The sequence below is a fragment of the Staurois parvus genome, unplaced genomic scaffold (genome assembly GCF_062004578.1).
Source record: "Staurois parvus isolate SC_StPar_1 unplaced genomic scaffold, SC_StPar_1.0 ptg000789l, whole genome shotgun sequence".
Classification (NCBI taxonomy): Eukaryota; Metazoa; Chordata; class Amphibia; order Anura; family Ranidae; genus Staurois; species Staurois parvus.
The window spans coordinates 288482-300891 of NW_028318585.1; the positions used below are offsets into that span (position 1 = coordinate 288482).

The window sequence follows — 12410 nt, forward strand, 5'->3', positions numbered from 1 at the left end:
AAAACTGATCCGCAGTGTTTTCTAGCTTTCAATTCAGTACACTTGCTGTGTGACTGCCTGTCTTCTTGAGCGTTGTAGCGTCAGAGCCCCTCCCTGGCTCAGGAGCAAGCTTGCACAATTGCACTGATAGCAAGCAGCTTGGTATGGAGGCACACAGATAAGAGGAGGAACCTAAAACCCTGGCAGGGGACCTGAGAAGAGGAGGTTTGGGACCCTCTGTGCAACACCATTGCAGAGAGTAGGAAAGTAAAACCTGTTTTTATATATATATATATATATATATATATATATATATATATATATATATATAATAAAGTCTTTACAATGACTTTAAAGCTGAACCCAGTGAAACCTAAAAGTTCTCTCTTACAGTGGGGCTGTGCCCTCACTGCAAGGGTTAACTGCTTGCTTGGCTTTAAGGGGACCAGGTAAAGCAGTGTTTCTTACCTGAACCTCTGCTCCTGCAGGCTCCTTTACACTGCTGGACAGGTCCCCAAAGCCTCTTCTCTCGTGTGCTGCATGGGTCTAAGGTCCTAAGACATCATGAAGACCAATGCAGGGACCATAGACCCGAAAGTGACGTGAGGATGCCAAGAAACGGTCCACCACCAGAGTATGTAAAGTGAAAGATCAGGTAAGTAAAGCTACTTTTCAGTCCCCTAGACTTAACAAGCAGTTAATGCTTTCAGTGCAGGTGCAGCCCCACTGCAAGGGAGGATTAAAATCTTGTAAAGCAGCTGTAAGGCTTACCATGACCATACGTCTGCTTTAAGGAAATATAAAGCACAGCGCTGCAAGTCCAATTAAATGAATGAGGAAAAATGGAAAGGTAGCTCAGCCGTGTGATCTGTCAATCATGTGACCTGTCCCTGCTTCCATCACAAAGTGTTTCTGCAGGGTTGTGCAGAGATCATGCGATACGCTTCATATCACAGCTTGCATTCTATGACTAACAAGTAAAATGCCGGAGCAGTGAATAACAATCTATTTACCAGGTGGCCATGGTGGGAATCCACCATTCTTGCCAGCAGCAGTGCTGCCAGAATTGTACCATGTTTGCATGTAACCACTCATCTGTGCAGTTACATGATTAGTGAACCAAGTTGTATGAATTTCACACATTAATGTGTGTTGTATTAAAGCGGCCCATTCATTTGACTCATCACAACAGATCAAAATTTGGTCTTAGCATTTTCAACAAAGCACCGCAACACACAGTAGTGTCTTGTAGCGCGCAGATGGGTTGGCGTGCTATTCACAATAAATGGAACAGTGCACCAATGTAATTAACATATGTTAGCTCAGTTGTGTGAATTATCCTCTTATATACTGGATACTGTTAATGTATGCATTATTCACATACAGGTATCCAAATACAATAGCATTTTGTCTCTTCACGGGACACACTTAGCCACTAGGCGATGATTGGTTGCTTTGGGTTACTGTACATAGCTAACACCTCCATGGCAGAGGATGTGCAGTAAGAGGTTGTCTGTGCATGCAGAGTGGTGGGCTGCTTGTTTGATCCACAGTTCTGCCATACTCACCAATAAACAAACTATGCAGTAGTAGAATATTGTACCATGTTTGTCACCAAATAATGCAGATAGTTTGATTTTGTGATACCCTTTATTGGCTAACTTGAATTTCCTTCATCAGGCTTTATATAGTTGTATACTGTGTCTGTGTGCGGAGGCGGCAGAAGCACTGCAGGTCCTCAGGTACACATCCATCAAGGAGAACAATAAGCAGCACAGTAGTGACATCAGTAAAATCTGTGTTGATGGGCTTTCATTTCCATACAAGTGTATAGGGATGCAACTGCAGGTCATATGTACCTGTCAATGAATGATCTGAAATCAACCCACACTGATGCTATTGACATAAACCCAAAGCCTGTCAACACAGACATTACATTTCACTCCAGATGTGGTGAGACTAGCAGTTAACAATGGTTCACACTGGGTCCTACTTTGAAACCGTGCAACTTCATTTGAAGTCGCGCGATTTCAAAGCCGTATGTCAGTGTGACTTCATGTGCAACTTGGCAGACATCTGTGCATGTTCATGCTAAGATGTCTAGGCAATCACACCTGAAATCTCAAAAACTAGTGCAGGAATCTCTTCTTCAGATCGGTGAGACTCCAACTTTGCGGTGTCGCACCGATTTGAACAGTTCCTTTGCCGACAGTAGAGTGCGACTTGTCATACGATTTGAAACTGTGAAATTGCACGACAAGTTGCATCGGTGTGAACCAGGGCTAAGGGACACAGTGCCTTAAATGATCTCACACTGCAGATATACAGCTATGGGGCGAGATTCACCAGCTGGAAGTGCACTTATTTTTCAGGAAAAATTACAGAAAAAAGGTAGATTTTTCAGGATACAATTTACATTTTGAGATGTTCCCAAATCTTCATTTTTTATTTTCCATAAAACCACTTGAAAGGGATGTAATTCACCTGAAATGATCATTTTGTTTTTAAATGATTTCAGGTATGGTGAGAAGCAATGAAACACACTGAGATTGTACCTGATGCCTTTGATTTGACTCCTGCTTTTGCAAACCACAAAGCCATTTCTGTCTGTGAGTATTCCGCTTTGTTCTTCAACTTATAAGTTTAAAGTGATATTAAACCCTGACATGTTTAAATGAATTACAGAAGCTTACCTCAGTATTTGTGTGCTACTTCTTTTTAAGATCTTGCCTTTCTTATTGCTTGAGCCAGACCTAAAATTGCTGCCCCAGGTTCCTGGTTTTCAGGAGGCTCCAGTGACTTCCAGAGTCCTGTTAAACCACCTTTACATGCGTTCTCCTTTGAGAGAGTCTCCTAGCCAATGCTATGATGTTGCCTAAGCCAACATGTACAAATGGCCTGGAAGCAATGACAGGGCATGCATGCCTAGTCCCAAGGAGGGGGGACAGAGGGGCTTTCCCTGAAGCAATGGGTGCTTGCTCCATAACAAGTAGTTTGGGGAACAGCGCACAGGAACCCAGATATTATTTCCTTGTGTGATGCAACCTTGGGATCCTTGCTATAGGGCTGGCTTATTGTACAGTTCCTTTTACAACATAAATTCCATCTAATATCCTTTCGCAATGCAGTCTTGTTGCGTGAAAGCTCACACTGGTGAGACAACAATGAAAGATATTGGGGGTGATTTAATAAGGCATTTGTGACACTGTTCTGGGGGTGTGTATGTAGCCAGAAGCCTTGCACCAAATTTATAAAATCTTTGACACTCAAATTCATAAAAACTTTCAAGGTATGACACACATGTGACACTTTTATAGCTTGGCCTTGTTATTGCATTATATTGATAACCAAGTACCAACATATTGGCGATAAGGAAAGTGTAGGTAAATCAGAGCTGTTCTGTGTAGGAGTAAATTATTTGTGTCACATGTATGATTATGTTGTATCTTTAAAATAATTCTACAACAAAATTTGTCTTTAAAGGAGACCTTCACGAAGGTTTTATACTTCTCTCCATCCCAATTCTCCCCCTCCACAACACACAAAAAGCACACCTATTTAAATCAACACTTTTTGCTTTTTCTTTTAACAATTGCTGGTTATTTCGCCACATCCTTCTGCATCCTTTTGAGATACCAACGTCACATCCAGGGAGGCTGCAGGAAGCTTTCCCACTACTCAATGAAATATAAATGAAATCCTCCTGCCCTAGGAGGCACTCTGCACATGCACAGTTTGTTGTGTATTAGAAGGTGCATGTGAGCGGCACAGGGCCAATCAGCACTGTCCAGACAGAGGGTCAGGGGTCATGCAGCCTCATAGGACAGTCATAGGAGAATGAACGCTCCTACAGGCTTTAACCTGTGCTCAGGTGGACATTGATATAAGTCACAAGACTGCTATATACTGCTGATGAGAAAAGGTATTTAGCAGTTTATATTTACTAAAATACAGTGGGGATAATAATCATTTGATCCCCTGCAGATTTTGTAAGTTTGCTCACTTACAAAGAAATGAAGGGTCTCTAATTTTTTATCATAGGTTTATTTTAAATGATAGAGACAGACTATCAACCAAAATTCCAGAAAAAAACACACAATACAAATGTTATAAATTGAGTTGCAGTTCAGTGAGTAAAATAAGTATTTGATCCTCTACCAACCAACAAAATTTCTGGCTCCCACAGACTGGCTATGTGCTCATGTGGTACACAGATTAGTCCTTTCAATTTAAGAAGGTGCTCCTAAGGACAACTCATTATGTATAAAAGACACCTGTCCACAGAATCACTTTCTTCCTTTCAAACCTCACCATTATGGGCAAGCCCAAAGAGCTGTCAAAGGACTTCAAGGACAAGATTTTAGACCTGCACAAGGCTGGAAATGGGCTACAAGACCATCAGCAAGAAGCTTAGTGAGAAGGAAACAACTGTTGGAGCAATTACTCGTAAATGGAAGAAATACAAAATAACCATCAATCACTCTCGGTCTGGAGCTCCATGCAAGATTTCGCCTCATGGGGTAAGGATGATTGGTGAGGGATCAGCCCCGAACTACACGGGGGGAGCTTTTGAATGATCTCAAGGCAGTTGGGACCACAGTCCCCAAATAAACCATTGGTAACACAATACGCCGCCATGGCTTGAAATCCTGCAGCGTTCGCAAGGTCCTCCTATTTAAGAAGGTACATGTACAGGCCTGTCTGAAGTTTGCCAATGAACATTTAAATGATTCAGGGAAATATTGTGAGAAAGTGCTGTGGTCCAATGAGACCAAAATTTAACTCTTTAACTCGACTCGCTGTGTTTGAAGGAAGAAAATTGCTGACTATGACCCTAAGAACACCAACCCTGCAGTCCAGCACGGAGGTGGAAACATTATGCTTTGGGGCTGTTTTTCTGCTAAAGGTACAGGCTGACTTTGCCGCATTGAGGGGCCAATGGACAGGGTCATGTATTGTAAAATGAGAACCTTCTTCCCTCAGCCAGAACACTGACGATGGGTCTTACAGCATGACAGGACCCAAAACATGCCGCTAAGGCAACAAATGGGTGGCTCAGGAAGAAGCACTTTAAAGTGGTACTAAACCCACAACAGTAAAATCAGTCTGTATATGCAGTAAAGCATGCTTGATATACTCACTGTTTAACCTAAGTGGTTAATCCTCTGCATTGTGTAAAAAGGCAGTTTGATCCTTTCTTCTCTGCCCCTCCTCTTGTTTAAATGTCCACGTCTTATCTTCTGATCAGACAGACTGAACCCGTAGTCACATGCTCAGTTTAGTGTGTATTGCTAGAGAGGTTTTTTTTCTCTTTTGAGGGAGTGCATGTGAGCAGCAAAGGGCCAATCAGCACTGTCCAGACAGAGGGTCAGGGGTTTTGCATCCTCCTAGACCAGAAAGAAGACTCCACCTAAAAACTTTAACCAGTGCTCTGCTGAAGTCACAAGACTGCTCTAACTGCTGATGAGAAAAGGTATTTAGCAGTTTATATTTACTAAAATAATTGCATTTCCATGTTCTGTGTACTGTAGGAGACCAGATATAGTGAATGCAGGGTCCTGGGTTTCGTAAGGTCATGGAGTGGCCTAGCCAATCTCAAGACCTTAATCCTTTAGAAAATTTACTGAGGGTGCTGAAACTTTGAGTTGCCAAGCGACAGCCAGGAAATCTTAAGGATTTAGAGAAGATCTGTAAAGAAGAGTTGACTAAAATCCCTCCTGAGATGTGTGCAAACCTGGTAACCAACTACAAGAAAAGTCTTACCTCTGTGCTTGCCAACAAGGTTTTCTCCACCAAGAACTAAGTCATGTTTTGCTTGGGGATCAAATACTTATTTTATTCACTGAACTGCAACTCGATTTATAACAATTGTATCATGCATTTTTTCTGGAATTTTGGTTGATATTCTGTCTCTATCACTTGAAAATACACCTATGATAAATATTATAGACCCTTTTGTAAGAGGGCAAACTTACAGAATCTGCAGGGGATCAAATTTTGTTTGAAAGGACAAGTTCACTTTTTCAAATAATTGTGTTCTGTTATTTTAATTGAGATAGATATATATATTAGTGAGGATCAATTAATTATTTTCCGCACTGTAATTGCGTTTCCGTGTACTGTGGAAGACCAGATATAGTGAATGCAAGGTTCTGGGTTTAGTAACACAAACCGTAAAAAACAAAAAATGTATTTTAATGCAATTTACCAAACATTAGATGTGGTAGCTACATCAGTTTTCTTTTCCTTCTTTTTTCCTTCTGTTTTCACATGGTGATTTGGCCAGTAACACACCTCCTGTATTAGTGAGACACCACTTTGGAGAATGAGTCAAGAAACGGCACACAGCAGCACTGTCAGTCTGGGGGGGATGGGAGTTTTAAATGTATTAGCAGATTTGAATACAAATAAACTGAAGCCAAACTCCAGCTAATACTTTATAATCAGTTACAGCAAACAGTTGTTTTTCCTTTTTGGGATAAAGGTTTTACATGAATACATAAAAGCTGATCATTTTAGTCACTGCTGCCAGTTGTAAATGGATTGCCTCATCCATGTAAGCTGATGTATTCTGCAGAAGAGTTTGAATTTCTGAAAAACAGCAGAGTTTCTGGCTGAATCAGCAGATGAAAATGGAATGAAACATAAAAAAGAAACTTTTGAAGCCTTCAGACTAAGAATTGGTAAGCTGCAGCATAATAAATGTTTGATTTTGGGTTTAATACCACTTTACAGAGCAGAGCTTTAGGCAAAATGTTTTTTTAATTTTGGATAGAGTAAGGGAGGGTTATAACATCTGTCAGATTTTTGTTTGCCCATTGCAGAGATTTTCCTTCACTTCCTGTCCAATAGCCAAAACATGAAGTGAGAGGAAATCTCTGCAAATTAAAAAGAAACCCTTGGGGACCCCAAAGTCACCAGAACCCAGGTCCTCATTGGAAAATGTCCCCTCTTACTGTTCTGGGGACGGCCCAAAATTTTGGTTTTTCTTTTATCTTTCAATGATCATGGTAAACGGGAAAAAAAAAAAAAAAAAATCAACAGACTTTACTGGTACTAGGGAAGACACAATTCAAAACACATATGAAAACTTTAATTTATTACATGCTCACAATCAAAGCAGGAAATGAATCCCAAACAAATAGTCAGATATCTCATAATAGCATGTACAAAGATGTATCAATCAGATAAATGCTTTCCTTGAAAGAATCCAAGCGGTCAACGCGTTTCACATACAATGCTTCTTTAGGACCTTTTTCTTGGAGACGAGAAACCCGAGTAACCCAACTAGAAAACTATAATACATTATACACATAATACAAACGTTTATTCTTATACAATCCTAAAAGAAATTGTCTGTGTAGACATATCACTTTGATATCAGGTGAGGATGGCATATAGCCTAAAAAAAGAGAGGCATAAACTAGACCAGTCATAAAGCCATAGTAATATAGATGTTGCATGCCAAATTTCCAATTAAAAAAAAAAAAAACTTCTTGACAATTATCCACAACAAAAGAGGCAACCAGAAGTATACCTCCAAGAGAGAGAAACATCAATGAACAGTATCCAAAAGGGGACCAGAAGGGAACTGCACTTATCAAGAAATAGAACTATATATAAATAAATGGAAATACCATAAACAGCGTCTCAAAACTATATATACCCTTAAATTATATATAAATAAAAAAAATAAATCAATATATGAATAAATAAAAACTGCCACCCAAAAAAATTAATATGTGCCAAAAATGTGAGACATCAAAAATTATAAGTCCATAATAAAGTGTAGTCCATATATAATTTACTTCAAAAAATATATATTCGCCACAACCGTGAATTCCTTTGTGCTCAACACCCCATCAAAGTGCTAACTTGCCAGATGCTGGTGTTTAATCAGCATTTCAATCAAATATCAGTAGATGTGGAAGATTCATCAAAACACCGATCAATCCAGAAAATATTCATCAGATGGTTGATCCATTTAGACTCCATCAAGGTAAGTATAATCCAATTTCATTTGTAGGTAAATAAAGAACACTCGCCATAGCATAATATCGTTTGACTATTTATTGTATCAAAATACCCCCCTTAAAAACAAACTCACGATGTGTAAGGTAAAAACCAGCATTCAGTAATATATAGCTGTAAACAATCTCCAGTTCTCATAGTGGCGTTTCACCAGCAACAGATCACGTAGTTGCGGTCACATGGTTCATCAGAGCGGGGGCTCTCCCTGCCAGTCAACCTGGTAGCCTATGGGTCACTGGTCTCTGGACCAACCAGGGGCAGACTGATAGGTGGGAGGCAGCGTCACAGGAGGGGGGCAATGTTACAGGACAGAGGAGAACCTCTCCAGCATCAGGTTATCAGGCAGCAGTGGGTGGTGGGGCTTGTGCAGTCCCAATTGGGGGGGGGGTGAGCATGGGAGGCGAAGAGGGGCTAATAAGCAAGGTCTGAAAGGTTAACTCTGGGATGGCAGTGGTCAGGAGGCGAAGATTTTCAGACAGGTGTCCAGCTGTGACAGCTGCTGCATTCCTTCTGCCAATATTCTCCCAGCCCAACTAAGATGTGACATGCTCTGCTCCTACCTTCTTTCTGGGACTGGCTTGCTTTACCTTGATCGGGTGTGCAGGGGATCCTTCTCAACAGGTGAAGATGCATGTTACCGCCCCCCCTATCTTTGCACCGTAAGGTGTGTGTGTGTGTGTGTGTGTGTGTGTGTGAGCGAGCACAGTGGGCCCCCCCTTGGGTCCATGTGCAATGAATACCCTGCACCTATGGTTGATATGCCACTGCTTCCACCATATATCCTTGGCAGGGTAAATCCTCATAGTAGGTGTACTATAATAAAGACCATAAGTAGCAAGGCAATTAATATCAAGTGCCCATGAACAAAAATAGGAAAAAGAGAGGGTAAATCTCCCTAAAAAGGACACAGATGGCAATATAAACCTGACAATCATCCTCCATTCTATCCGAAATGGGGGGGGGGAGAAGTTTTGCCTTTAATTTCACTTTAGCTCCTTCCCACCAGGCCTATTGTAGGATGATAGCTGAGCGGGATCCCTAATATCTAATATCCTTCCAGGATCGCGTCGCATGGGCTGCTCTCCAGCGCCATCTGTCATCGACTGTGTCCACTGGACACTGGCAGCCCGCTGCCAGTGTCATGTGATCGCTGTGACCAATCACAGCAGATCACTTGAAAGTTGTAAACAATGAATGGCTTCCTTTCATGTCATTCTTTGCTTACAACTTTGCTGCTAGCTGTGATTGTTCACATGTACAGACTTGGCCAATCACAGCCCATCTGTAGCATGTGACCAGCTATGGCTAATCACAGCTGATCACAACAAAAACTACTGAATGAGTCAGTTTCATTCAGTAAAAAGGCTTGCTTTATACCAATGAAATTCGTTGGTATAAGCAATCATAATATGTTTAAAAAAAAGATCCCAATCACTAGCCTACTGTAGCACAATGTTACTGTAGTAACATTGTATTGCTGTGGTCACAGGAGTAGAACATTTTTTATTTTTTTTTTAAAGAGTAGTAAAATTTTTTTACATTTATTCTTTATTTTACACACTGTCGCCAGTCAGTGTCCCTGATCACCACCACACCAGTTATATGATGATATTGTACTGCGTTGATGAGTGTATGTAAAAAAAAAATTGTGAACATTCTTTTTTAATTCTTTTTCCACAAAATTGTGACAAAAAAATGACAACTTCAGAAAACTCGCCATTCCCCTTACTAAATACCTCAGACTATCTACTTTTTGAACAGTGGTCATTTGGGGGTACTGTCCTGGTGTTTTTGGGCCTAAAGAAATGAGATAGGCAGTCAGTACAACAGGATTTATCGATCTTAAGATATATACTATAGTTTGTGGACTCTATAACTTTCTACCAGCTAAATAATAAACACTGATTTGGTTATTTTCACCAAAGAAATGTAGCGGAATACGTTTTGGCCTAAATTTTTTGTAGAAAGATTATTTATTTGCAAAACTTTATAACAAACGAGGAAAAACAGTTTCGTTTTTTTTTTTTTTTTTTAAATGCCACCAAAAGAAAAATCTATTTGTGTTAAAAAAATGATACATTTCCTATGGGTACAGTGTTGCATGACCGCACAATTGTAATTCAAAGTGAGACAGCATTGAAAATTGAAGATTGGCCTGGGCAGGAAGGAGGTAAAAGTGACCGGTAGGTTAAACCACTGGTTCTAAATAAAAGGCTCACCAAAGGAGTCACCTTCTTGTGTAAATAACAACTAATTAGACTGCAGTGTATATTATAATGACAAAAGTACCGTTAAAGTGCGCTCCTTTACAAAGAAATCCTAGTGCATTATATCTGTAAACCTTCTGCTCCGGGATCCCTGCAGCGCTTACCTTGTCCTTCGCTCCCGCGATGCGTCCCCGGCCATCTCCTCCGGCTGATGCTGGCATCTGGCTTCCGTGTTCCGGTCCCCTGGCAAATTTAAAAATGTTTTGAAACTGTCATTTTCTTAGTAATGAATTTAACATAGTAAAGCATTACTGTATCAAACCATTTCACATACATTTTGTCCCGAGTGCTTTGTCCTGTGCCCTGCCTGCATTTTTACTGTTCTTTTTGCCTGGAAACTAAGAAAAGTCCATGGCGTCCAAAAAGCGTCCCTTTTGGTCAAAAGCGGTTTTAGACCAGCTAGAGAACAGTGATAGTAAATCAAAACCACTTGCAGAATTGAGTGATAATGATTCGTGGGGAAATTTGTCATCAGACACTGAAAACGATTTTGCGACTTTGCTCAGTGATGTGCGAACTTGGCGCTGTATTTCAAATTTCATTGTTTTTGGTTTGATTATATTCTTAAATTAAATTTATTATTATATTATTTTTATGATTATTTATTAAATTATAATTTATAATTTTGTGTTTCAAGTTTTATCCTACTCGGGATGTTTATTAGACTTTTGTTCGGACAGATTTCAGTGAGTTATTCCTAAAAATTACAGGCCTACAATAAAAAAATACATATTTCCATGCACAAAAATGTACCACTTTCAGCACAGAAATATGGACATAATCATACCACTAGGGAGGTTAATAAATCATCAGGGAGATAAACATATATATAAGCTGTGCATTAAATTATTATAAAACAGAAATCCAATAATGTAAATATATCTGGATGCGGCTAAACAGTCCAAACACAGAGTGCAAAGCAGTTTGACAAATCTCACTTGCACCAGTCTTGTCCTCAAAAGAAAGAAAAACCCCTGCACTTCAATGTAATATACTGTATGAATTATAAAAAGCAAAACTGTAAAAAAAAAAACAAAAAAGACCACTAGATGGCGCTTATGATAAAACCACAAACCCTACATCCAATTTGACACAAACTGACAGTCCCATGGAAAAGTAGCCACAGCTTGGTTCCTCATGACATTCAACGTTGTAGATCACAGCAGTAAATCCAGTGTATCTCTGTAGTTCACAGGTTCTTGAAATGAAATCTGTGCTTTTCTTATTCTCAGTCTCCTTGCCACACCACCAGGATCCACTACAACACCTTAGATGTACGTTTATTAAATAGAATTTCTCTCATTTTAGTTTTCATCAGCTCTAAGAGAGGGTGTCACAGAAGATGACTTTTGTTTATGAAACCGAGAACATTTGTTCTCAGAGAACAGAGTAAAATTTTTGTCCTCTGAGAATGACTGAGATCTGTGTAAAAGGGAGAGGGCTGCCTGTGATTATTTATTTCAGGTACTTATATAGCGCCATCAATTTAGCAGCGCTTTACATATATATTGTACATTCATATCAGTCCCTAACCCTCAAGGGGTGTACAATCTAAGGTCCATAAGTCACATTCATACATACACATACTAGGGACAATTTAGACAGGATCCAATTCACCTACCAGCATGTCTTTAGAATGTGGGAGGAAACCGGAGTACCCGGAGGAAACCCACGCAGGCACAGGGAGAATATGCAAACTCCAGACAGGTGGGATTCGAGCCAACGACTCTAGTACTGCCAGGCGGAAGTGCTAACCATTTAGCCACTGTGCTGCCCACTGAACTAGTGAGGTATTGAGATTACAGTGCAGTTAAGTTGAAGTGAAACCAAGGTTAAACAGACCATATAATTACATGAAAACAATGAGCACTGGCACTTTTTTAATGCACGTTTTTTTTAACGCACGTTTTGGCACATTCTTTAACCACTTGCCTACCAGGCACTTATACCCCCTTCCTTACCAGGCCAATTTTCAGCTTTCAGCGCTGCCGCACTTTGATTGACAATTGCGCGGTCATGCAACATTGTACCCATATGAAATTTTGATCATTTTTTTCTCACAAATAGAGCTTTCTTTTGGTGGTATTTAATCGCCACTGGGCGCTTTACTGTTTGCGCTATAAATAAAAAATT

At 40.0% G+C, this 12410-nt stretch overlaps 1 protein-coding gene across 8 annotated transcripts in view; it reads left to right on the forward strand.

Moving 5' to 3' along the window:
- The window catches only part of LOC149444317 (histone-lysine N-methyltransferase SETDB2-like), a 71498-nt gene that overhangs the window by 3532 nt on the left and 55556 nt on the right, over window positions 1-12410 (forward strand). For 7 of the 8 annotated variants that reach the window (XM_089654680.1, XM_089654675.1, XM_089654682.1 and 4 more), the window contains one exon: window positions 2498-2588. In XM_089654680.1, coding sequence (XP_089510806.1) covers window positions 2513-2588 — 76 coding nt within the window. In that variant the 5' untranslated portion in view covers window positions 2498-2512. Of the gene's footprint in view, window positions 1-467; window positions 635-2497; window positions 2589-12410 lie in introns of all 8 variants that reach the window. The other variant, XM_089654677.1, reaches the window with a different exon arrangement.